The sequence below is a fragment of the Amblyomma maculatum genome, chromosome 11, assembly GCF_055883805.1.
Source record: "Amblyomma maculatum isolate TAMU_Amacu chromosome 11, ASM5588380v1, whole genome shotgun sequence".
Taxonomy (NCBI): domain Eukaryota; kingdom Metazoa; phylum Arthropoda; class Arachnida; order Ixodida; family Ixodidae; genus Amblyomma; species Amblyomma maculatum.
In genome coordinates, this window is record NC_139354.1 from 52,276,272 (window position 1) to 52,299,911 (window position 23,640).

Here is a 23,640-nt window from a genome sequence, read left to right on the forward strand (position 1 = left end):
GCCACACCGATGTTAGTGGTGTCTGTCTCGGTGCCGTCCTCGCTCAGAGCAAGCATGGCACTTCTAATACGTTGTCGCCTAAACAAGTCATGCTGCTCTTACCCAACCGGCGTCCAATTACTCTGTTACCAATATAGTGTGCTTAGCTATAGTGTGGGCTTTAACAATGTTCCGCCTTTAGCTGTACAGCCACTCCTAATTACGTAATTATGGATCAACACGCTCTCTGCTGCCTCAGAGTTTCTGTAGGATCCGTCTGTCTGTCTCAGCCGGTGGGCTCTCAGGCTTCAGGAATACGACATCCGTGTAGTGTACCGCTTTGCATTACACGTAGCATGCATTAGTGGGGTTTCCTGTGCATTCGCTCTAAAAGATAACGCCAGACGCTTTCATAACTTGGTCTGACAACAAGACTATCTCAGTTGCTTTTCCTACTACACACTTGGCCGGAGAAAAGGAAAGCGGCAATAACAAAGCAGGCTTTTTCCTCTTCTTTTGCGACGTGAGGCTAGAGTCTTACTTGTGATCGAGTTAGCGCTCGAGAATATATACGTATACCTATTTTTCCCACATTACCACCAAACAAGATACTCTTTCTTTTCCTGGCATCGTTACTTAAAGGTCAGTAGCAGGCCAGATAATAACATTTATGGGGCATTTATGTACCTTCGCAAGCAAAAAACACATTTATTTGTCTATCTACAACTCTATGCTAATGATTATGTGTAATATAATCGAAGTAAAATTATGACGTTTCTGTACGTGTTAGCATCAATATTCATGTATGCGAAGCAGGAAATTATATCGAGGTAGGGTAGAACCAATAATAGTGCTGGGAAATGCGCTACTGACCAAATGTGCCTTATTGTTTCCTCAAGCGCATTTATTCGCGTGCAAAGTGAGCCGAAATCCCGACAACGGAAATAGTTTTTGTTTCGTAAGTTCAAGTTTTATTTTCACCGCCATCTTTATCTTCATCTTGCCATGTCTTCACCACTTTTCCACAGAGAGATTTGTCATAAACATCATAGCGCCCAGCGGCTCCGCATAACATGTCAAAAATAAATGAACAGCAAGCGGGAACTTTTTCTTTAAAGCTGCTTTTTACCCATAGTTCGCAACCTGAAAGTAAGTAAAAATCGGTATAAGACACAACCAGGCCTCCTTCATCTCATATATCAGATTAGTGTACAGAGACTGTGAAATATTTTAAATCCCACCCTATTTATAACAAATGCCTACAATTGACAACCAGAAGATAAATTGTAAAGTGTACAAAGTATTGCCGAGATATATCGACCCAATTTAGGAAATATCTAAGGTATTCACAAAAACTCGATCCTTTTCTTTTACACACTTAAATTGCTACACAGTGTATATAATGGTCCACCAGCCTTTTTTAACCAAGTGCCATTGTTGACCTCAGCTGGTAAGGTTACAGGGCCGGGCGAATACAGCCACCTCTAATAATCGTAAGAATATATGGTAAAATTAGAAATGCAGCCATGTCATTTTTGTCTTCGACGCAAAGCGCTACAATGTTCGAAGGTAACACTGAAAAGTAATTAAGGCGCTAGTGATATGCGGCGCTATTTTTAGTGGGTTTCGCATATATTGAGTAATTTTAGAGAAAAACGAAACTCAATATACACATCTCTCGTATCCTATTCGTAGGGATATTGTGAAAGGTTAGGTTAGGTTAGGTTAACCTAGAGTTCGTATAAAAACCAACTGGGCAAGGTGCCTTTCAGCTGCTAAAGAACACCACTTTTCAGTAGTACATGAAGAGGCAGTGCCAAAAACACAATATGAAAGGGACCATTGAAATGGGCAAGAATCTTGTTTTCAAAATTGCCTTTTTCGATTCTGACAGCGGAAAAAGGGCAGCCGTTATCGGTACAAGAGGCACCTTCCATTACATTTTAATATTTTGGTTATCATAAAGGCCAAAGAGAAATTTGATTATTTCTAACACATATCGGGGCAGTGTAGAAATGCGGCTACTATTCCCACAGAACTGCAGCGAATCTTCATATACTGCATGAATTATTAGTGTAAATTATTGAATTAAAATTTCATTCTGAATGTTCATGCAAAAGAAACTACCTTGATGCACAGCTGCGCTTCTTTGTTAACTCGTCCTACCACTGCTTGAAATATGAATGATCGCTTGTATTTGGTACATTAGTATAATCTGGTTTGCGTGAATCAGGAAAGTTAATTTTACGCAAGCGTACGCTTTTGAGACTACTAGTGCGGCACAAAGATAATGCTTCGCTCCACATAAGCCATGGATTGCAATCGGGAAACAAATTGTGGTGTTGATCAAAAGTATGTTGCACACTTCAGCAAGCATCGCTTGGACACTAAAATAGTAAGGTGATCAAAAAAGATGAAAATAGGAAAGAATGTTAGACCTTGGAAATGTTAGAAAATTCGCACCACAATTGAGAGGGCCACCCTAACGACAGATGTCAAAATTTTGGAAAAGTACGTTTCTTTTCCTATTCACTTTGTTTTTATTCTTTATTTCCACGATCTAGACTTACCCAGGAACATAGTGTGATACGCCTGGACATTTTACGCTCAAAATGTGTTCATTTGTTTAAGTATTTTGTTGGTTTTAAGAATACATGTTACCAGCGCTTTTAGATCTACAAAATTGTTGAGGCAATTTTTAAAAGTATTTTACCTTTTCCATTGTTTGTCCTGGGCACGTTATAGAGGTCGCAGGCATTCCCATCGGTAAACATCACACGATCAGTCTCTTTGCGTTCTTGAAGAAATAAACGGCAAGGTAAAGAAACAATTCCACAAATCCCAGATTCAGCGAAAAGGTTTCTTGGCACTCGAGAAGCTCTGAATATTGTCACAAATATGTGTACGGGTGGCTTACTCTTTGAGTATCTAGCTATGGTGTAGATAATATGAAAGGGGTATGAAAGGAACAAGTGGAACTTAGAAAATAGAAATTATTTTCTCGTATATTTTGGCGCAAATGCACGACGCAAATTTTGACGGTGTTCGTAGTTTGCGTTTTTTTGAGAGAATATTTTTTGGCTTATTAAAATGAAATCATTACCCTATTTTTTGTGAAATGTACATCTCTTTCACACAATATGCGGATTTTGCTTTCAAGAAAGACTATAAAGACTAAGAAATTTAAAGAAATTGCATTGTACATGTTGTTTACTCTTAGGGCGAATACATAAGTGCATGGCCGTGATTTTCGGAGCGCTAGTGCGTCCAAGCCGGTTGCGCATTGATGCGATATGACAGCCCATGCGAAGCAGCACCTTTATCAATGCCTTCAATTCTGTCCTCTGTCAGGCGGCTGCGTCAAGCGCAATGGCATTTTCACCTCTTGGCTTGTTTACCCAAGAGTGAAAGATCGGATCGTATAATAATTATGCTTTCTGAAATAATCACGCATTCCACAAAGTGTTCGGAACACAGATATGGGAAAGAGAAAAGTGATGGAGGTTAAGCAGAATATGTTGCGCTTGGCTGCGCGGCGCAGGCAACAGCGAAGAGAGGCCTTGAAAAAGTGAAGGAGGGAATAGTGTCATCAAATGTTCTTATTCGGCAAATACGGCGATTTTTGAATTCGTTAAGAAAACACAAGTACCAGATACCAAGTAAACAACTTGCGTTTTAAAGTATATTGAGGCGTTTTAGTCTAAACCATCACTATAATCTGATTGGGTTCCGCAAAAACTAAATAGCAATTACCGGCGACCTTATAGAATGATTGCGCACAGGTGGCACAACTAGAGATAATATTCGATTGTTAAATGCGGAATAACGCCGCTTTGGAATCGCTATAAAATTGCCTGCAAAGAAAAATATCCGCGCAAAACGCAATCACATGCTCAACAAGTGAATCAAGAAAACAGTCTGCACGGGGTGCCCTTATGTTGTCAGAGAAGATTGCTGTCCTCGTTATATGATAAATCTCTCTAAGACCTTAGAACAGCGTCTTAACACCCAATCCTTATATAAAATATGTTACACTTTACTAAGTAAAACAACATGTTTCCGATATTCCTTCAGCAACAGCTCATAGGTACCCGCTTTTGTCATGATTTTCCTCTCATGTTTTCAGCACAATTCAAAAAATATGCTTTCGTTATGCGAAAGAGCGGAGCACTCTGGATAGATATTTTGCTTCTTACAGCAACAACGGAAGCAAGCGACCGCGATTAACGGCTTTTGTTCAATTGGGGCCTCTTGTACAAAGAAGTGGTACTGCGTATAAAAGGTTTATCTTTGTTGATGAGCAAAGTCATTGAATGACTGGCCGTTAGGAGAGGTAACAAGTTTAGAATGAGGAAGATATGATTACAAATCATCGTTGTTTTTGCACAACTGCCACCTGTATCACCAACTTACAATCGGGTGGGAGCCTATTTCGGAAAGCTATTATTATATTTTTAGAGAGCAGAAAGTCATAAGAAATTTCGGCGGTTTTTATATGGCTACCTCCCTAACAGAGTGCGCTCCATCACGGCTAAATATTCTTTTTAAGTATGCTTGTTTTGTTTTTGAGTTTGAGGCTGTCAATGCTTAGCAACGCTTTTGCCCTTGTAGTCAAGACATATGCTGAAGCCTGCGGACTCATGTGCACCCCCACCAATTCGCAACTGCACACATTCGAGCCGGCGAGACCATTCCCACCTCGATAAACATCTCCCTATGCGAGGGACCCGTGCGCGAGGTGGATGAGGTCCGGGCCTTGTGCCTAAATATTCACCGTTGGCTCAAAGCAGACACTACAATTGCCAAACTCGAGCGTTCCGGGGAAATGGTGGGCACATGTTGTGGCGGTGTCTTGTCGGCGCGGGAGTTACCAAGCACGCGACGCACTCCATCGCCCGCAGGCATCCGTTACCAGCCGCACCTGTATTCTACCCCTTACCTACTCCTCAGCGCAGCCAATCTGTGACAACTCGGCATCATCATCATAAAAGTGGTGAAACGGACAGGTACCAGTGGATTTCCGTTAGATCCTATACTTAAGTCTGGGGATGAGGGACTCCTCGAAGTATTCTACCGACCCCCAACCACGATCTGCACAGAGGAGGAAGATTGCTCTCCCTTTCAGCGTGTCTGATTCGGACACGCCCACTTGCTTGCATGGAGGCGCCTAGGGCTCTAGTGCGCCGGTGACGTATGCCTACTGAATCACGTTTCTATGTGTCCATTGGTATTTCGTTGTGGCGTGCCCTTCGATGCCGCCAACTCTCCATCTTTGTTTATACAAGCACCAGTGGATGACCTGCTGATCCGGTGCTTGAGCCTAACGGTGGTGGGGGCGAGGGTCTCGTCGGAGGGTCCTGAAGACCCCCTACCACGCCCTTCGCAGGGCAGAGCTCCGTGCTCCGGTGTTGAGCAGAGTTTTAGCCATGCCTTTCAGTTTTTCTGGATGTGCCCGTGACTGCAGTCACTCTGGCCTACAGAGCCAGTTTCGCATGGGCAGCATGCATACTGCTATAAAGTGAGTGGAGATATTATTTTTTTCTTATTCCTTTGTGATATAATACTTTTTTGCCTTTTCTGCTGCGGTTGTCAGACAAGTCCGGTATAGACAAGGAAATCTGCATTGCCGGCGTCATGCAACTCGAAATGGCTTACCAAAGCTTTATTCCCTAAAGATCGAAAAATTCCAGAACAATACCCTTATTTTGGATTTAAGTTTGAATGTAAGTGGACAATACTGAGCTTACCTCTAGTGTATTCGTATTCGATTGTATTATCTATAGTGTACCCCAACGTTGGTATTGCCTTGACTTTCTCATATAAATAATACCTGCAAAATAGTTTCCAATTTTTATTAGCATAGCAATACCAGTTCATCTTTAATCGCTAAAGCCGAAAAATTGTCAAAGTGATATTCTTAAAGTAGGCCTTCTGATAGGGCTACTTTGTATATAGAACATACATAAATGGCACCATTTTTTGATAGCTAATAGGACTAACACATACAGCGTGTTACAGCAAACATTCCTTGGAACGTGTCAAAATATTGAGTTTTAACTAGAAATATATTTCCATGAAGAACCTCTCCATCACGAAGGACACAATGTCCTGCAAAAATCTTTCTTTTCGAACTAATTAACTATACCTATCTAATTAACATTTTTATTATTGCCAGTTGTTGGCTAGTTCCAATTTTAAGTTCGTAACAGTGAACAAGGCTGAGCCATTTCACTTTCAGAAAACAATTAAAAACTGATTTTCCGAAGTCCTGCAGCGCGAAGAAATGTCATGTTTTTTTCAGCACGCTAATTAGGCTGAGCGAACGAGGCGTGCTCAGAGCTAGACACCAACGCGGCGACTGGGATATGACATCCAAGATCCTAAATTTGTTCCCTGAAAAAACACTTAGATATCCGTGCTTTATTGATGACACCTTCAATATACGACAGTTTCGATTAAAAGATTCCACTCATTCGCCTCTGATATTAATACCACAGAAGCGCGAAATTTAATTCTGCGTCTTTACAACTGAAAGTGAATTTTGTTGACAACTGTGTTCGTGTAAAATAGAAAAGTTGAAACTTATTCATTCATAAAATCAACATATCGGAAACAATACCTAAATTTCACATGTAATCGTCCAAGACATTGTAAGCAAGGATAATTTTCAGGAGCAACAGTTTAGTTGAGATGGATATGTAGCAGGGATAATATTTTTTTGAACGAACTAGTCATAAAAACAGCTCTAATACAAAGAAACGAGCCATGTAACTCCCTCAATGTCATCATCATCATCAGCCTGACTATACCCACAGCAGGGCGAAGGCCTCTCCCATATTTCTCCACTTAACCCGGTTCTGTGCTAGCTGAATCCACTTGACCCCTGCGAACATCTTAACCTGATCCGCTCAACTAACTTTCTGCCGCCCCCTGCTACACTTTCCTTTCCTTGGAATCCAGTTTGTCACCCTAAGCGACCATCGGTTATCCTCTCTTCGCACTACATGTGCTGCCGATGTCCATTTCTCCTTCTTAATTTCCGCTAGAATGTCTGTAACTTGAGTTATTTCTCTGACCCACTCTGCACGCTTCCTATCTCTTAATGTTGCCCCTACCATTTTTCGTTCCATAGCCCTCTGAGTTGTCCTGAAGCTAATTAGAACCCTCTTGGTTAGCCTCCATGTTTCAGCCCCATAGGTGAGTAAAGGTATGATGCACCTGTTGTATACTTTCCTCTTGAGCGATACCGGTAAGCTGCTAGTCATAATCTGCGAGTGTTTGCCAAATGTGCTCCATCCCAATCTTATTCTTTTTGTTATTTCCTTTTCATGGTCCGGATCTGCGGTTACTACCTGTCCTAAGTAGACATATTCGCTTACTACTTCCAGTACTTCGCTCCCTCAATGTGGCCCTCAAGTAACCAACCAGTGTAAAGCGCAAGCGCTCAATAAATACTTCAAAACCAACAAGAAATGTCAATATTCTCTTATAACTAAATACTCCAATGGCATTTCGAACATAAACAAGAATTTGCTGAAATACCACACCATGCTGCCTTAAAACGACCGCCTGAAGGATAGATTCTGAGAATCCAAGAGGAAATACTAGCGTAAAGTAAGCCTCAGATAGTCCTGCATGTTCTAAAGCCGGAAGCAAGCGTCCAAGCCCACATAGTTATTTTCTACGAATATGTAAGATGTAAATTAATATACAAATGGCAAGACGATCAAATGCATGGCAAATAGTTTTACTGTTTCCATAAGCCGGCCTTTAATTGCACATCATCTTACGCTAACTACTTTTTACGGTACTACTTCCATTATCAACAATACATAGCTGAGAAAGGGCAACGTTTCTGCAAAGATTAAAATGGTTATCTTTTATACTGATGTCATAAGACTACTCAGGAGAAAAGACACAGAAAACAGGCAGACCAGGGCGAGCATAAACTAACAAGTGATTTATTGAAACGAAACATCCTTCCTTCAAGAGCGTAATCCTTGCTCAAAAAAACTTAACTCCTAAAGCAGAGGTGCCCTATCTTATCAACCCAAAAAGTCGAGTTCTTTCTGATACCGGTGAAATAATACCTCGCTAACAGTTTTCCGAACTGTATCTAGCAATCTGCCAGGCTTCAATAATATCGCTTGCCTTCCTGTCCCTCGCGCAGCCTATAATCTTCCAATACACTATAGCGCAGCAAAAGACGAGGACACAAGAGCGAAAGACGAACACCACGAGCGCTAACTTCCAACAAATTTTATTCTCCTGAAGCATCATATATAAACGCCAGAAAAACATGAATCATATGTGCAAACAGTATCAATTCCTTAGAAAGACAAGCTCTTTATCTGAGAGGAGAATGGAAGGTGTGCTTACACACGCGCATATTTATTTATTTATTTATCTTTTTATTTATCTATTTATCTTATTTATTTAAAAGATAAATAGTTCAGGATGCGCGTGTGTAAGCACACCTTCCATTCTCCTCTCAGATAAAGAGCTTGTCTTTCTAAGGAATTGATACTGTTTGCACATATGATTCATGTTTTTCTGGCGTTTATATATGATGCTTCAGGAGAATAAAATTTGTTGGAAGTTAGCGCTCGTGGTGTTCGTCTCTCGCTCTTGTGTCCTCGTCTTTTGCTGCGCTATAGTGTATTGGAATCATGTACCAACAAGCCCAAAAAACCACGCTACTGAACTATAATCTTCGTTTGCTAGAAAAGTTGCGTGCAAAATACTTTTTTCTTTTCGCCATTAATATTACAAGACTGACAGTGTCTTGCTAAATGCTGCCCACCGTGTTGGCTCAAAGAGTTACTGTGCTCCTGAAGAAATAATGCGAAAGCATTACTTCGCTATGTTCACAGATTTCTGTCCGCAGGCCGCGTCCGCAGGGGGCCGCGTCTGCAAAATGGTGTCCGCAGCAGTTGCCAGTAATTGAGAAGTGATAGAGGTTAATTAGTGGTGTCAATTGATAGAGGCGGACGTAATGTTGTGTCCTAAAAATAATTATGCCAAAAATATAATTAGGAAATTATTAAAGGTAGGAAATGTATATATGGTCCGCAGCAGTTGTGAGTAATTAAAAGTGGCAGAGGTAAGTGAGTGATGTCAATTGATAGAGGGGGACATAATATTGTGCCTAAAGAAATTATGAGCTCAATAAGTTAGTTAGGCAATAAATTAGATTAAAAAAATGTTAAAAAAGTCGAAAATGTTTTCAGTAGCCAATGGCTTGGCGCCACATTGAATGTATCAAATACTAAAATAGGAAAATAAATTAGGCAATTAAGGTGACGTCAAGGCTGTGACGTCACGCCACCTGAAGTCGAGCCAAAAAAGGGCATAGGAAGGGATTGGCGCGCAATTTGAAGCTACCAAAAACTAAAGTAGGAAATTGAGGCAGTCAATTAGGAAGACGTCAAGGATGTGACGTAGTTCAACCGGAAGTAGAGCAGAAAAAGGGCATAGGAAGTGATTCCCGCGCAATTTGAAAGTACTAAAAACTAAAATGGGTAAACAAGAAGTGAGTTAATGTGATGTGAAGAATGTAACGCTACGAAACCGAAAGTAGAGCAGGAAAAGGGCATAGGAAGTAATTTGCGCGCAATTTAATATTACCAGAGACTGAAATGGGTAAACAAGAAATGAATTAGGCAATTGGAAGCAACCAAAAGCAGCATCCGTGCTTTCGCATTACTCAATGCAGATTGTGAAGTGCTCTTTAATTTTAATACAGTTTTTATTTTCAAGTCTGCCCTACATATACAGAACCACAGCTGAATGACATCTCGTAGATAACTCCCATTTTACAGGCCACAAACTTGGGTCGGTGATTGACTCCCCACCCTACTTTCTTTTGAGGTAATTTTTTGTTGATCGGCATAAAAAGACAGATTACATGGGGCGGAAAAGTACACGCCGACACAAAATTTTTTACAACCTTCTGCAAACCATGCGAGATCTTGTGCACATAAGAAAGGACCTGAATTTCCCCATCCCCCTTTCAGTAAATTCTTGTTTGTTTTGTTTTGACCGTAAGGTTTTCAGCACAAATCCTGCAACAACTTTCAGAAGAGCAGGAGGAAAACCTGCAGAGTAAAGCCGATCTACTTGACGGGTAAAACTACATTTAACCATGTACGGACATTACTTGATTAGCGAAGATCTCAAACAGGAAGTTTCAATTCCCCGCTTTACGAGCTTTGAATGGCAAGATTCATAAGTAAAACAGCCTTCTTAGATCTTAGAAAACAGGCCGAGCATAGACGGTCCACTTTATGAAAAAACAATTTTAGGTCTAAAACTGGAAAAGAGAGCTTTCCTGGAACTCAAAGGTAAAATTAGGATTATTGGCTGCGGAATTGAAGAACGCTAAAAATTCATTCTCATTCAGTCGTAGACTATTATCAGGGCTAATATTTAAATGGTTAGATAATCATCTACGTATCTGATCGCATGCATGATCCAGTCATCTGTAAGAGCGCGGGAAAGAGTCGTGTCAATTTGAGCTAAATATATCTGTCAAAATAGGCGCCACGCTCGAACTTATACAGATACCTCGCCGTTGCGCATAAAACTTGCCGTTAAAAGTTAAAATGGTAGAAGAAAGTTATAGTTTTCGCAGTTCAAGATGACTGTCGGATAAATGCCGCATGTATTCTGGAAGGACAGCACTCTCGAACGTACAATGCAGTTGCGGATCGCCAGGAACAACTTGTCGTAGGGCACAGAGTGTAAAAGCTCCTCAATATCTATCGAGAAACCGGAGTTGATACTTGACAGTTTCTAACTATAATTTCCATCAAGCTATCGGAGCTACTTACCTTGTACGGATTTTCAGGTGCCAGGCTCTTTAGGTGTCGTTGCAGGTACCGGCTGAAAATTACCTCCCAAGTAAATCTCCGTCACGATGGCTCGAAAAGGACACTCCAGTATGTGGCTTCTTGCACTGAAGAATACCGTGAGAACATGCACCTTGTTCTTGTCAACTTCATTCTTTAGGTGTTCAAGTTTCAAGTTCTCAAGAAGCGCTACAGCCTTGCCATTGGCTTCGGTTGGCTTTTGAGTCGAAGGCCGAAGCTTTTTCCTTAAAGCTAAAAAGTCTTCTCCCCGAAGAGGTTCTCAAACAAGACCACAAAGCCACCTTCCTTATCGGCCAGCATTAAAGCAAGTCCGGAGTTATTAGGGCAGCCAGTGATTCTTCTCACAGGGAAGTGCCATCTTTTTCTCTTCATAACCAGTCCGCAAAGAGTGAATGCCTTCCAATAAACAGGAGTCATTTCTCTTCTCCCAGTACATCCGCAGCAATCTTGTCTGCGGCACTTCAAGGCAAAACTTCGGACCCCTACTCAGAACCTTTTAACTTCGGGTGTAATCCCAGCCCCTCCAAGAGCAACAACAGAAAGCACACCAACCTGGTTTTTGGGCACTGTAAGTAGGCTCAGCCTAGTCTTGTTTAAAAAAAGAATTCGAAGATAGTCTCAGCCAGCCTCTTGTAGTCCAACAGTAGCCTGAATCCAGCAGGTACGTTTTCCTTCCAACTGAATCATAAAAGTTGTAGCCAGTCCTTCAACAGGCGGACGTGCGTCCAATATTCGCTTCTTAAAATCTTTCCATGCCTCCAATATTCGCTTCTTAGTTTCCTGGGTGATGTACCGTTGTGCTGCGGCTATGAGCTTCCTTATGTCATCAGTCTTCGCGCCGCTGTGAAACCTATATGAAAGGTACATGTTCTCCAGAAGGGAAGTGAGTGTGACTGTACTTATATTGACTGTCAACGGTAATAGCTACGTGTGCCAGTGAAGACAGAACAGCATTACATTGTTCCGTCGTCCTCTGCCGTTGTTAAGGATCCAGGTAGAACAAGAGGAAGAGAATGGGTACACAGTATCACAAAAATCACTGTACAAGGGTAGATAGGGGGGAAACCTCAGTTCGCAGGTTAACCAATCATGCCATGATAAAAGGATAATACTGATGCGATAGAACAGTTCAGTGAAGTCATCCAGAATAAATTAGGAGATCTATTCGCTAGTGAACTAATTGCCGGGACTGACTATAATTTTTTATGCTATCAAACAAACAAGCAGATTGATTTTACCTACTGCCCAAGATTCACAAGGTTTCCGTTGAAGCATTGTTTACCTCAAATATTCCACGAAGGCTAATTCTTTCTAACAATAATACTCTAACAGAAAACCTCTCCATGTTCCTAAATCACTATCTAGCCGACCTCCCGACTCAGCTTCCTTCGTTTGTGCGGACGCACCTCAACTTTTCCGAATGATTGAGCGGAATAATAACACGACCAATCTTGCAGAGGACTGTGTACTTGTCCCAGTTGACGTCAGGGCACTCTACACTAATAATCTTGACGATAAAGGTATCGACGCCTTCTCTCAAGTATTAATCAATATCCTCCACCCACATGCCTCTGACGTTTATTTACAGCTTCGTAAATTAGTCATAACTTTACATTATTTAGTGTTTGATTCATCCTATCATCTGGAGATATTTGGAACCAGCATGGGTGCTCGAGGTCGCGCAGACTTACGCGAATATATTCATGGAAGTTCTGGAATCCAATATACTGAAGTAATTTCCGGAAAAAACACATATATACCTTCCTTATATTGACGATATTTTCATGATTTGGGCGTATGAATCAGAATCACTCCAGTCATTTGTCTCGCATCTTAATTCGCTTGTCAGTCGTCACAATTCAAAGTCGACTTTCTCGACACCGTGACTTTAGTGGAAACTGGAAAACTTAAAACTTCCTTGTACAGACAGCCAACGCAGATAAGCAACAATACCCAGATTTTACCAGTCATCATCCGAGACATTGTAAGCAAGCAATATTTGTAGGACAGGTGCACTGCTGACACCTTTCAGGTGACACATAATGACTACCTAAACGAACTACATTCATTGAAAACGACACTATTCGAGAGGAACTATCCTGCTAACTCCCTTAATATGGCCCTCGGAAATGTAAAAACCTTAAACCACAACTATGTGCTCACAAAAAGGCCAAAGGCCAACACTGAACGGAAGCCTTCTTTTGTAACCAAATATTCCAATGCCCTTTCAAACATAAAAAATATTTTTCGGAAATAGCACTTTATGCTATTTACTCCATGCGCCCGGAGGCACCAAGGGTAACATACAAACGTAATACAGAACTGAGAGATGTCCTAGTACATTCTGAACTCGGCCTCAAGCATCCAACACAATCACCTCCTTGCTCTCGACAAAGATGTATACTTGCAATAATATACAAAAAGACGCCATGGTTAAAGGTCCTGCAAGCGATTTTACTAATCACATAAAATCACGCTTAATTGCATATCATCAAACGTTATCTACCTTCTAGAATGCTCTTTCTGTCAAAAAAAGTACATCAGAGAGACAGGGCAATTAATAAACATAAGACCTAATGGTCACCGGGCAGACACAAGCAAAAACCTACCCAGAGCAGTTTCCAGCATTTCAATCAGAAAGGCCATATGTTCTAAGAAATTAAACTCTATACTCGCCAGTACTGCTTTAAATCTGCAAGGGGCAAAATGTATAGACAGTGTTGTGACCGTGCATGGTCCGCGCTTGCGTGCACTATTGTGCGCCTGTGGGCATGGTATTGATATGTGCTGTTGGTGCAAGGGTTCTAAGTGAGCCTGTTCCCATGAATCTTTTTGTGTGTGCATGCTTTGCTTTTTCTAGATCCTGCAACTGCCAAGTTGGCCCTGTCGAGGGAACGTCAAGAAAAATACAAAGAAACGTCGCCCTGTGAGAATGAGCCGGAAGTGCTTTTGTTCAACTGTTCACCCTTCCCGTCCAGAGGCGCTATTGTCTAGTGAGAAATGACTATTGTCCAAAGGAGACGATCGGAGTGACACGTCCGCTGACGTACAGGAGAAGAAAGGAGCATGAGGATTACGGCCATTAGAGGATTTTCCGTGAATGCAGGAAAGTGTTGCAATTGCCGGAAAAGGGCAATGCTGGGAGCAGTATCCGTAGCGCGCACGTACACTTTGGTTTCTGAGAAGGAAATCCACTTGCCGGAACCACCATAGCGAATCTTTGCAGAAGAATCGAAATTTACCTCCTGGCCGTTCCCAAGCTCTGCCCGCCAACAAGTGACCATGCCCGACGAAACAATACTGGACCAGTCAGTGCATCAGACCATCAGGGCAGCGATGTGATCGATTGGTTGCCGATATCTGAGGGGTGTGCCCTGGAACTGATTGGTCAGCATTTTTAGAGAGGGGCTGGACATAGAGGGATTTAAGGACGTTGCAGAGCACGAAATGACGCTCTGAGCCCTGGGTAAACGGCTCAATCAGACGCTTCTCGCTATGAACTCCTAACGCTTGCCATTTTGCTGATATGCCTTTTTTATGTAAATAAGTTTTCTCAAAGTGCCATTAAACCTGCTTGTATATATTTTACCAACTTCGAAGATTCAATCCTTCTTCAACCTGGAGTCTCTGCACGCTACCAAGTGAAGGCCGGGTCGACTAAGTCCCAGCGTCATGACAAGAGGCATATCTAATCCATTTATTTAGTACATTGGAACCAGTAGAAATAAATATCTATAAGAGAACGTTAAAATTTCTGAAATATATTCCCTCTGCACAATACGTTGCCGGGAAAACAATCCGGTATATGTTTATTTGTACAGTTTATTCACAGCACGTTTACACTATCCCTCCTCCACAATAGCATAAGCTGCAAGTGTTCCTCTTACACTTCCTACTTTAGTTGGCCCTTGAAAAGAAATGTTTTGTCATGGGAGGTGTGGTTCACTGCCGTGTTATTATTGTGTTCCTTTGTCCTTCTCCCCCCTTTGCAGAAAGCTTTTGAGAATTGTTACCCTGCAGATATATTCTTAATCAGCACCATTTGGAATGCTTGTCCCTTTTCAAGAACTATGTGTCTGCACCAAACCAGTTTTAGGTGCTGACTTATCTACACCGCATTGTAACTTTTTCGGGTACTGCTCCTTTAATTTACTTTTCAGGCCACAGGATCACTGGTTACAGGCTGAGAAATACACACTGAAGAAACGTTTTTTATTTTCACTCCTTGACCTAGTTTTTCACACCCACTCTCCCCTTCCAGAGCCTTTTTCTTCTGAAGGAAAAGCGTATTTCAACCCCTGCCACTGATGATCTCCTGCCAAAAGACAAGTCTACTAGCCGAGACATCGGCTTGACTTGCCAACTGAGGCTTCCTCCATTTACCCTTTTTAAGTACTCGCTTTGCGCCCTAAACAGAGACGTTTCCAAATGCTTAGATATGCTTTTTTTTTTAATCATGACTTTCTGAACTCGGCGGCTGTGTTTCCCTTCGTTATGTAGCCTAAGCTTCCTAGCACTGACGTAAACATGTGATGCACACCTTGGAAGTACGTTATTTCTATCTGATATGATGTTACTTTGCAAGCGAATAACGCGACCTTTGTCGCGTGTTATTCGTATATGACTTGTAGGCTGATCTTAGCACAGGAAACGCATTGAGAAACCTAGCACAGGAAAGGCATGGTGGTTAAGCCGCGACAAAGGGGGTACACCAGCCATGACTTCACTTCTGAGCAGGCCGCACTTCCAATAACTGACAATTGTTATCTTTCTAATTTATTTCCACTTATATTTTCACCTCCACCACCCTTCATTTGTACTAACGAATGTATCCTCTCAAAAGTACAGATATTTGCACCAGAAAGCTGCTTCATAAAGAAAATTAACACTGCAAAAATTCTACTCACGCTTGATTCCGTCGATGTACACTCGTTAGAGCGTACTTGAATTCGCGCAAAGCAGTTTCCTTTTGCTGATCCTGATTTGAATATTTAACGCTCCAGCACTTGAACTCAGTGAGTTCTGGCATATTATATTTAGGGTAGATTATCTCCTTCACAGGGCGTGTAGTGGCGACTTGAAAATATACATCATGCTGCGATCTGTTCATGATCTGAAAGAGTTTGCCGTATTCTTTATTTCTGAATATATCAATATGCTAAAACACATTCACAAAGTCATTCGCATTTCCCGTGCGTGCAGAGTATTCCCGTGAAAAATTCCTGCTAACAAAGTGACTTTTAGCAATTTTCATTTTAAAGGAAGATAAAAAAAATCTTGTTTGGCCGATTTAAGAAAGAGGTATTCGCCAGCAAAGCAATTGAGCCTGCCGCTTTTTCACTAGCATGTTTATCAGTGTTGTGTGGAATATAGAGGTAGGTACGGACCCCAATAACATATGCTTATCACAGGCTTTAATTAAATTTACTAGCAGCGATGTTTTACGAACATATACCTCCGGCTCACTTGGCGCCTTTTGAACTAGAAGCAGAAAGCGATGATTACGGTGATACAGAAAGGAACAAAATTAGTGCACGGTGGTGGCAATGGATGCTGTTGTGACCGTGCATGGTGCGCGCTTGCGCGCACTATTGTGCGCCTGTGGGCATGGTATTGATATGTGCTGTTGGTGCAAGGGCTCTAAGTGAGCCTGTTCACGTGAATCTTTTTGTGTGAGCATGCTTTGCATTGTCGTGACCCTGCAACTGCCAAGTTGGCCCTGTCAAGGAAACATCAAGAAAAATACAAAGAAACGTCGCCCTGTGAGAAATAGCCGGAAGTGCTTTTGTTCAACTGTTCACCCTTCCCGTAGAGAGGTGCTATTATCAAGTGAGGAATGCCTATTGTCCAAAGGAGAAGATCGGATTGACACGTCCGTTGACGTACAGGAGAAGAAAGGAGCATGTGGATTACGGCCATTACAGTATTTCCCGTAAATTCAGGAAAGAGTTGCAATTGCCGGTAAGGGACAATGCTGGGAGCAGTATTCGTGGCGCGCACGTACACTTCGGTTTCTGAGAAGGAAATCCACTTGCCGGAAACAACGTAGTGGATCTTTGCAGAAGAATCGAAATTTACCTCCTCGCCGTTCCCAAGCTCTACCCGACCACAAGTGACCACGCCCGACGAAACAATACTGGACCAGTCAGTGCATCAGACCATCAGTGCAGTGATGTGTTCGATTGGTTGCCGATATCTGAGGGGTGTGCCCTGGAACTGATTGGTCAGCATCATCAGAGAGGGGCTTGACATAGGGGGGATTCAAGGACGTTGCAGAGCACGAAATGACGCTCTGAGCTCTGGGTAGACGGCTCATCCAGACGCTTCTCGCTATGAACTCTTAACGCTTGCCATTTTGCTGATATACCCTCTTTTTTCATGTAAATAGATTTTCTCAAAGTGCCAATAAACCGGCTTGTATATATTTTACCAACTTCGAAGATTCAATCCTTCATCAACCCGGAGTCTCTGCACTCTACCAAGTGAAGGCCGGGTCGACTTAGTCCAAGCGTCACGACAATGCTCTCATTCACCGAACGAGCTGTATATGCGAGCAGTAAATTGTAGCTGCCCATTGTGCATGATAACAGATCTTTTCGGGATGTGTATAGACCAGAATTTTTAGCCGTTCTCGAGTGCGGCCATTTTCTGCAGACTTGTGCGCCGCCGCTCGGGAGTTTCCTTCGAGACTGCTGGGCTGGGAGCTCCGCGGCCACGGCTGCCCGGTAGCCATGATTAGCTCGTCTTCGGCCGCTAGAGAATGCTGCCAGACGTATTCTTACCGCCCAGTTGTTCAGGAGCGAGCTTATTTGCGTTGACTTAGAGTTAAAATCGGTGAATTATTTTGGAGACTTCGTTTTACGTTCACATTTATTGCGTTGCTGCTCAGTATGCAGTTCTTATGCTGAAGTTTCGGTACCCTATAGCCGAAAAAAAAATGCTTTTAAACAGCTGCTAGCCTTACTGTTATGTGCAGGGCTTATATATCATTCTGGCTATTTCCAAACCGCTCTTCATGCTTCATGCCAGTCATTGCAAACTTCATCAATTAGGCTGTGTCTGTGGTTCGCCAGTCATATTAAAGATTATCGCCTTTTGCTCATATGTGGTACCCAACTTACGGCGGGTAAGTTTTGTTGGTCATTATTTACAAACACCGCCAGATTAGAATCGTTTTTATGGTTGAAATATCTATATAGCGCCCGTTAAACTGTTGCGCCTGCATGTCACGCACGATACGCGTTTTTGAACCCTGAACGTACATAGTCGTACATACCAGAGAAAAAAGGAGCAAAGGAATGTTAGCTGGAGCATACCTCAGTTTGCATAGGGTATATAAGGTTAAGCATTCCAAAATGACATCGACCATGATGCACGCCGTAGTGTTGTGCTCCAGAATTTTCGACCATCGGAGGCTCTTTAATGCGCTGACAATAGAAACTACATGGCCGCCTTTCGTTTAGCCTTAATTGAAGCACGGCGGTCGCTGCCGTGGTCACACCTAGGTGTTCGGACTCAGTAATCAAATGTCCTGGCAACTGAGACACCACTGTGGGGAACTACACTCTTTCCCTATACGTAATAAACCTTGAATAAATACTAGCATACTGGAGAAATCTCGCGACTTCTGCACCCAGAAGACGAGTAAATTTCATTTCTAAGCTATTAGTATGTGTGAAAGCGCTGCGCAGCATTTTCGGCCATCGTCATAGTCTGTAATGAAATCATGTTTATTTGTTGCGTCGCATGCAGATACTAACTGCGCTCAGCCGTTTTTCACGCCAACCTCTCTCTGAAATACGGAAATAGTAATTTGTACTGCTGGTGGTCGTGCTTATATTTCTGTAAAGGAAAATAAATGAAAGCCAAAGGCGAACCACTGATGACCGAAAACGTAATCGTTTTGCCTAAGCAACCTTCAGCGCGAAGCTCACTGAACCAGTTACAATAAACAAAGATAAAAATAGTTTACCTTATGCACAAAATTAAAAAGTAAAAAAAAAAACATCATATGTGAAGGACAGCCACAAAAAAGACGCCAGTGCATTACAGCTATTAAACGATCATTTCTAGTTCGCAACCTGATGGTAGACTACCCTCGGATATTGCGTAAACGAGGGAACATACTGCTTCAAATTGCTACAGTACTCTGTAGAAGAGGAAAACTATGCACAGGATGCACCTACATGCATTGATGGTAGTACGTGTTAACGACATAATTGAAGAACGGTCGCTCACGAACACGTATTATAGGCGAGGCGCCCGCGCGACCCACTGTCCCCAGGGTGCGCGCACCCATCAAAAGGCGTCTGGTGTCGGGAGTAGGAGCGCGCTAGTAGCCTGCGTGCGAGAGTAAAAGAATTTCGTCGACAAAGCCCTTTCAGACTGAAAGGTCAAAGCTGCAGCGCAGGCAATACCCGTTCGGCTTTTCTTCCAACACCGCACGACGACACTGAATGTTTGCCGAATAACCTTTTTGAAATTAGTCACTTCAAACGCTTGCACGGGAAATAATGCTGAACGTGTAAAACGCCAGTGCGCGTTTAATTCACGTCTAGAATCCCTGCGTCTTGACTTGTTTCTGTGACATTATTTTTTTACTGCAGCTCAATGGCTCCACGTCACATTTACAAATCACAAATCCTTTGGGATCGCGTAGACATATAAACATGCATGAGATGCTTGCAATGCAATGAGACAGTGGCACAAAATGTTTGCGTAGGTATTCTGTAAAGTGTCTACTGGAAGTCGCTCTGAGGTGTGCTTAAGCGGCCTCTAAGTTAGCCATGTGTGGCAAAAGAGTGCAGAACAATGACATAACAGGGAAGATATGCTTAGTATATATTTAGAAGAACCACGACTTATGACATCTGCATCACGCCTCAAATTACTAGGTATTGCTTGTCTCTAGTCCCGTTCCTCCGCGCTGTTTTGCCATATATGAATAACTAAGCCAACTGCTATCGTGCCTAAAGTTAGACATTCGCTGGCCACGGTAACATATCTGTGGTCAAGGCCCGCTAAAGCTCAGGCATTTTTTAATTTCTAGTGCATGCATCACATGCGCAGGTAGCGAGACACTTTGACACTTTGGCTTCCTCTCCTCTTTCACCTTGACCCTTCTTTATGTGAATTGTAGTGTAGTGCTTTTTACTTCCGGTTGGCCTCTATAGGTATTTCTATGCTATTTGCCTCCACCTGAGTTAGACTGTGTTAGCGCCAAACTCCGTTGACAGTCACTTCCTTTTATTGGCGATTTTTGCCAACTATAGGAGCACCACAGTTCAATAAAGAACGACCATAATTATCAACCCTTTCATGTTTAAATTTCGTGCAATAAGTCGTTTATGTAAATGAAGGAATAAAATATGTTATCGAATTTATTGTGGGTGATCAGTTCTAAGTAAATGCAACGGGATAAGATACTAGCGGAAAAATGGGCAATGCCGAAAGCTTTGAAAATCGAGCTTCTTCCCAATTTGCTATTCTACCGTAGACAGGCTTCTGTGCGTTTCCGCAAAAGAATTGGCCAGGGCTTATATTTCTTTTTGGCAGGTCTGCATACCCAATTTTCATTTATGCAGTATCCTGCTGGCCTACCTCGTGCCAGTTTCAATCACGTCGCGCTCGTGGTGGTCACGTGACCGGTGATGTCACGTGACCAGCGCATTGAAAGTTGCACGAAAAGCACCATTTGTAGCGTAGAGACAATGCTGCTTTTATTGCACCGCGGTTACGTAAATCTTCCGCCCTGTTCACAGTGTTAAAGTCAGTCATTTACGTGTGTCCGGTTTCAACTGAGCAAGCAACATTCTATTGTATGCAGAGTGGTTAACACACTCGCTTCGAGTGCTACAGTGCTATGGCATGCAACATTCATAGAGTCCAACAGCTGGCTTAAGAGCAATGCGCTCTAGCCTTGATTTTTTTCTGTGACATTCTCTTTCATTTTAAGCAGTGCCGTGTTTGCAAAGGACAACTTGAATGTTTTGAGACAAGCGTATTAACGACGGTAGGTGGCGAGTCAAGCTTGATACCACCAAGTCGAAGAGCTCGTACTGGAGAGCGCAACAGCTTGACTGTTCTGACGTGCGCTTCTGTTCCTTATATTAACATTGTTGCTGCCGTGCGCTTCTATTCCTTGCATTAACGGTATTCGCTAATGTGAAAACAGTAAAGCGCAACTTAGCGTTTGGATATATGGTGTAAAGCTACTTCTTTCCTAATTTTATTTCTTTTTTTTGCTCCTACATTTCAAAACTGCTTGTTCATTGTCCCATGTAAAATTCCTTTTTGGACCGTGAAACACGGCTGTTTACAATACCCTAACCCCAAAGCGAAACCATACAAAGAACCCTTCAATAAATGATATGCGTCCTTTTAGCTCCATCTTACTTTAGTACCAACAAGGTACAAGTTTTCTAGTGTTACATTTGCATTGCGACCCGAGGTACAATGGCCGCGATTATTGGCATCATTATTCAAATAAACAAAAATAAACGCTCTAATTACATGCGTACCAGACTGCAAACGCTTTTTTTCATGGTGGAGCCACGAGCAGACACCTATCAATACTCTGATTTGTTTGATAATCAGACGCCTGTGCCAACATCAACTTATAGCGGGAATCTTTTGCAATGATGAGTGCAGGCATTTCTAACTGTCTGTTTGCCTGCTATATATTCCTCAGCATGGTGTCAATATGGTGAAACTTGCAAGTATGGATAGTTACATTGAGCGAACGTTTCGATATCATCTGAGTTTCAGGTTCAAATAGAATACAAGCTTCGGCTGAGTAAAGGCGTGGTCCTTGTGTGAAACCCACCAGAATACGCATTCATGAATAAGCAAAACAACCAGAGACGGTAAAATTGTCTTCGTAGATGCCGGGGGAAAGGTAGAATTGTTCCAGATTCACCACGCATTAGTCATGTTTACGTCCCACTTCCATAGCAAGAACGCTGTGCAGGCAGCCACCCTCGATCTATGCTTCCAATTAGTCTTCTGCTTCTTTAGCCCTGCCCTGCACTCATAAGTTGTATATTTATATATAACTTTTCGTTCCGTAATTCCTTCACATTTGGATATAACATCCAATTTTTATTGGCGATCAACCCAATTACAGTTGCCAACAAAAGCACAATATACTAGCTTTCTCATAGCATGATTGGGTGTTTTCATGTCATTTTTCCTGCGTTCATCTCATACCTGCTTGTACCTCGGCGCATTTAAGATAAGAAATGCAACTCTACCTACCTCGATTCGGTACTCAAGGAGAAAGCAGATACTACACTAAGCGGTACTACACTACAAGACAAGAATTGCGCTAAAACTTAAGTTTGCCGCTTATTTCTTGCGATATAGGAAGATGCCACATACCGTCCAAGCCATCTGGTATTGTCTCAACCTCTTCTCGTTTATCCAGATTGGCGACGGTTCTTGCCGTGCTGTAGTGCAAACGGTTGTCATTGAAGCTAAATATAAAAAGGCGCTCAGAACTGATAAAACTTCCATCCTGGCTTCTGAAGCTGTCTGACACGCTAATTTCTCAACTGGAAACTGCTACTGCTGCTTGTGTGAATGCACGCCTTTTTGTAAGTTTTTCGACGCGAGTGGCCGGTTGCCCTTTCATATGTTAAATGAAACGCAAGTATATTTGTGAGGAGAATACACAACCTCTGAACTTTAACAGTGCGCGAAAGCAATAAGCCTTTTAAAAAAAAACATTAACCTATCAAGCAAAATATCGTTTTATTTCGCAAGATTTATAACAGCCTCTGTGTGACTGCAGCCGATAATTATAATTGAAAATAACCTCCTGAAGCTCTCTGCCTTTGTAAGTCGAGAGCGCCGATTTCTCTAAACGCCTTTCATATGTGCTTAGCCGTCTCCAATCTGCTTAGTCTGCGGATGCTTAATAACTGGAATTTGCCTCATGTTCAAGGTGTCCCTCCACTTCGGTATCACTTTTATCCTAGTTGTTCTGGGGCATGAAGCCCTATAACGCAAAGCACCTTATTTGATAGCGTCATTCCACTGAAGGCGCCCTCAACTTTGGAGTGCTGATGGAATATTCTGCGTAGAACGGGCGTTTTTACCTAACCTGCGTAGAGCGGGCGTTTTTACCTAACAATATGATGTGGAATGGACGTTCTTGAGGACGTGAGTATATAAGGCACATGTTCTGAAGTGTGCGCTCAATATTCTCTGAGCGGACGAGCCCGAATCCCAAAATGCGTAATCAGTTACTGCGTAGTGTGAGATGATAACCATTTGTTTTTGTTATTTCTGAGAATACAACGGGGGTAATTATTGGAAATATGCACATGTGTCTGGTCCACACAGCTTCAGCGTTGTCCCACAAGGACGGGACGACAGAAACACTTCTACTGTTGAAAAATGTTTTTTTTTTTTGTCCGTCGCTACAAAACATGCTTGTAATCCCAAAAGCTGGTGAGTTCTAAGATACAAAAAGGCCAGGTTTCTGAGAAAACTTAGATATCAGTAGAAGACTATAAGGACTTTACATGCTTCCATTTCAACATGTTTCTTTTGGAGGCTTCATGCTTTCATATCAAAAAGAGAGATGTGTTTTCTAAGAGCAGAGTCCTCTCTCTTAAGAAACGTGTGAAGAGTTTGACTCGTCATGCTCATAATCAGGATGTACCACACGGAAACGTCCCACTTAGGAAAGTTTTGAAACGAAAACTACATTGGCAGCGATGCAGCGATTTCGCCGTGCTCTAATTTCCACCGTGGTTGCACCGCGGGGCCTAGAAACCACCTGCTC

General features: G+C 42.3%; 1 protein-coding gene across 1 annotated transcript; it reads right to left on the bottom strand.

Annotated features, from left to right (window-relative positions):
• Positions 1-924: 924 nt before the first annotated feature.
• LOC146173800 (male-specific histamine-binding salivary protein-like) lies at positions 925-22,445 on the bottom strand. Its single transcript, XM_084584294.1, has 5 exons — positions 22,230-22,445; positions 15,758-15,963; positions 5,727-5,809; positions 2,693-2,776; positions 925-1,122 (listed from the first exon to the last, which is right to left on the bottom strand). Exons 1-5 carry the CDS (start codon positions 22,362-22,364, stop codon positions 944-946), a joined length of 687 nt encoding a protein of 228 aa, XP_084440420.1. The 5' UTR covers positions 22,365-22,445; the 3' UTR covers positions 925-943.
• Between the last annotated feature and the right edge of the window lie 1,195 nt (positions 22,446-23,640).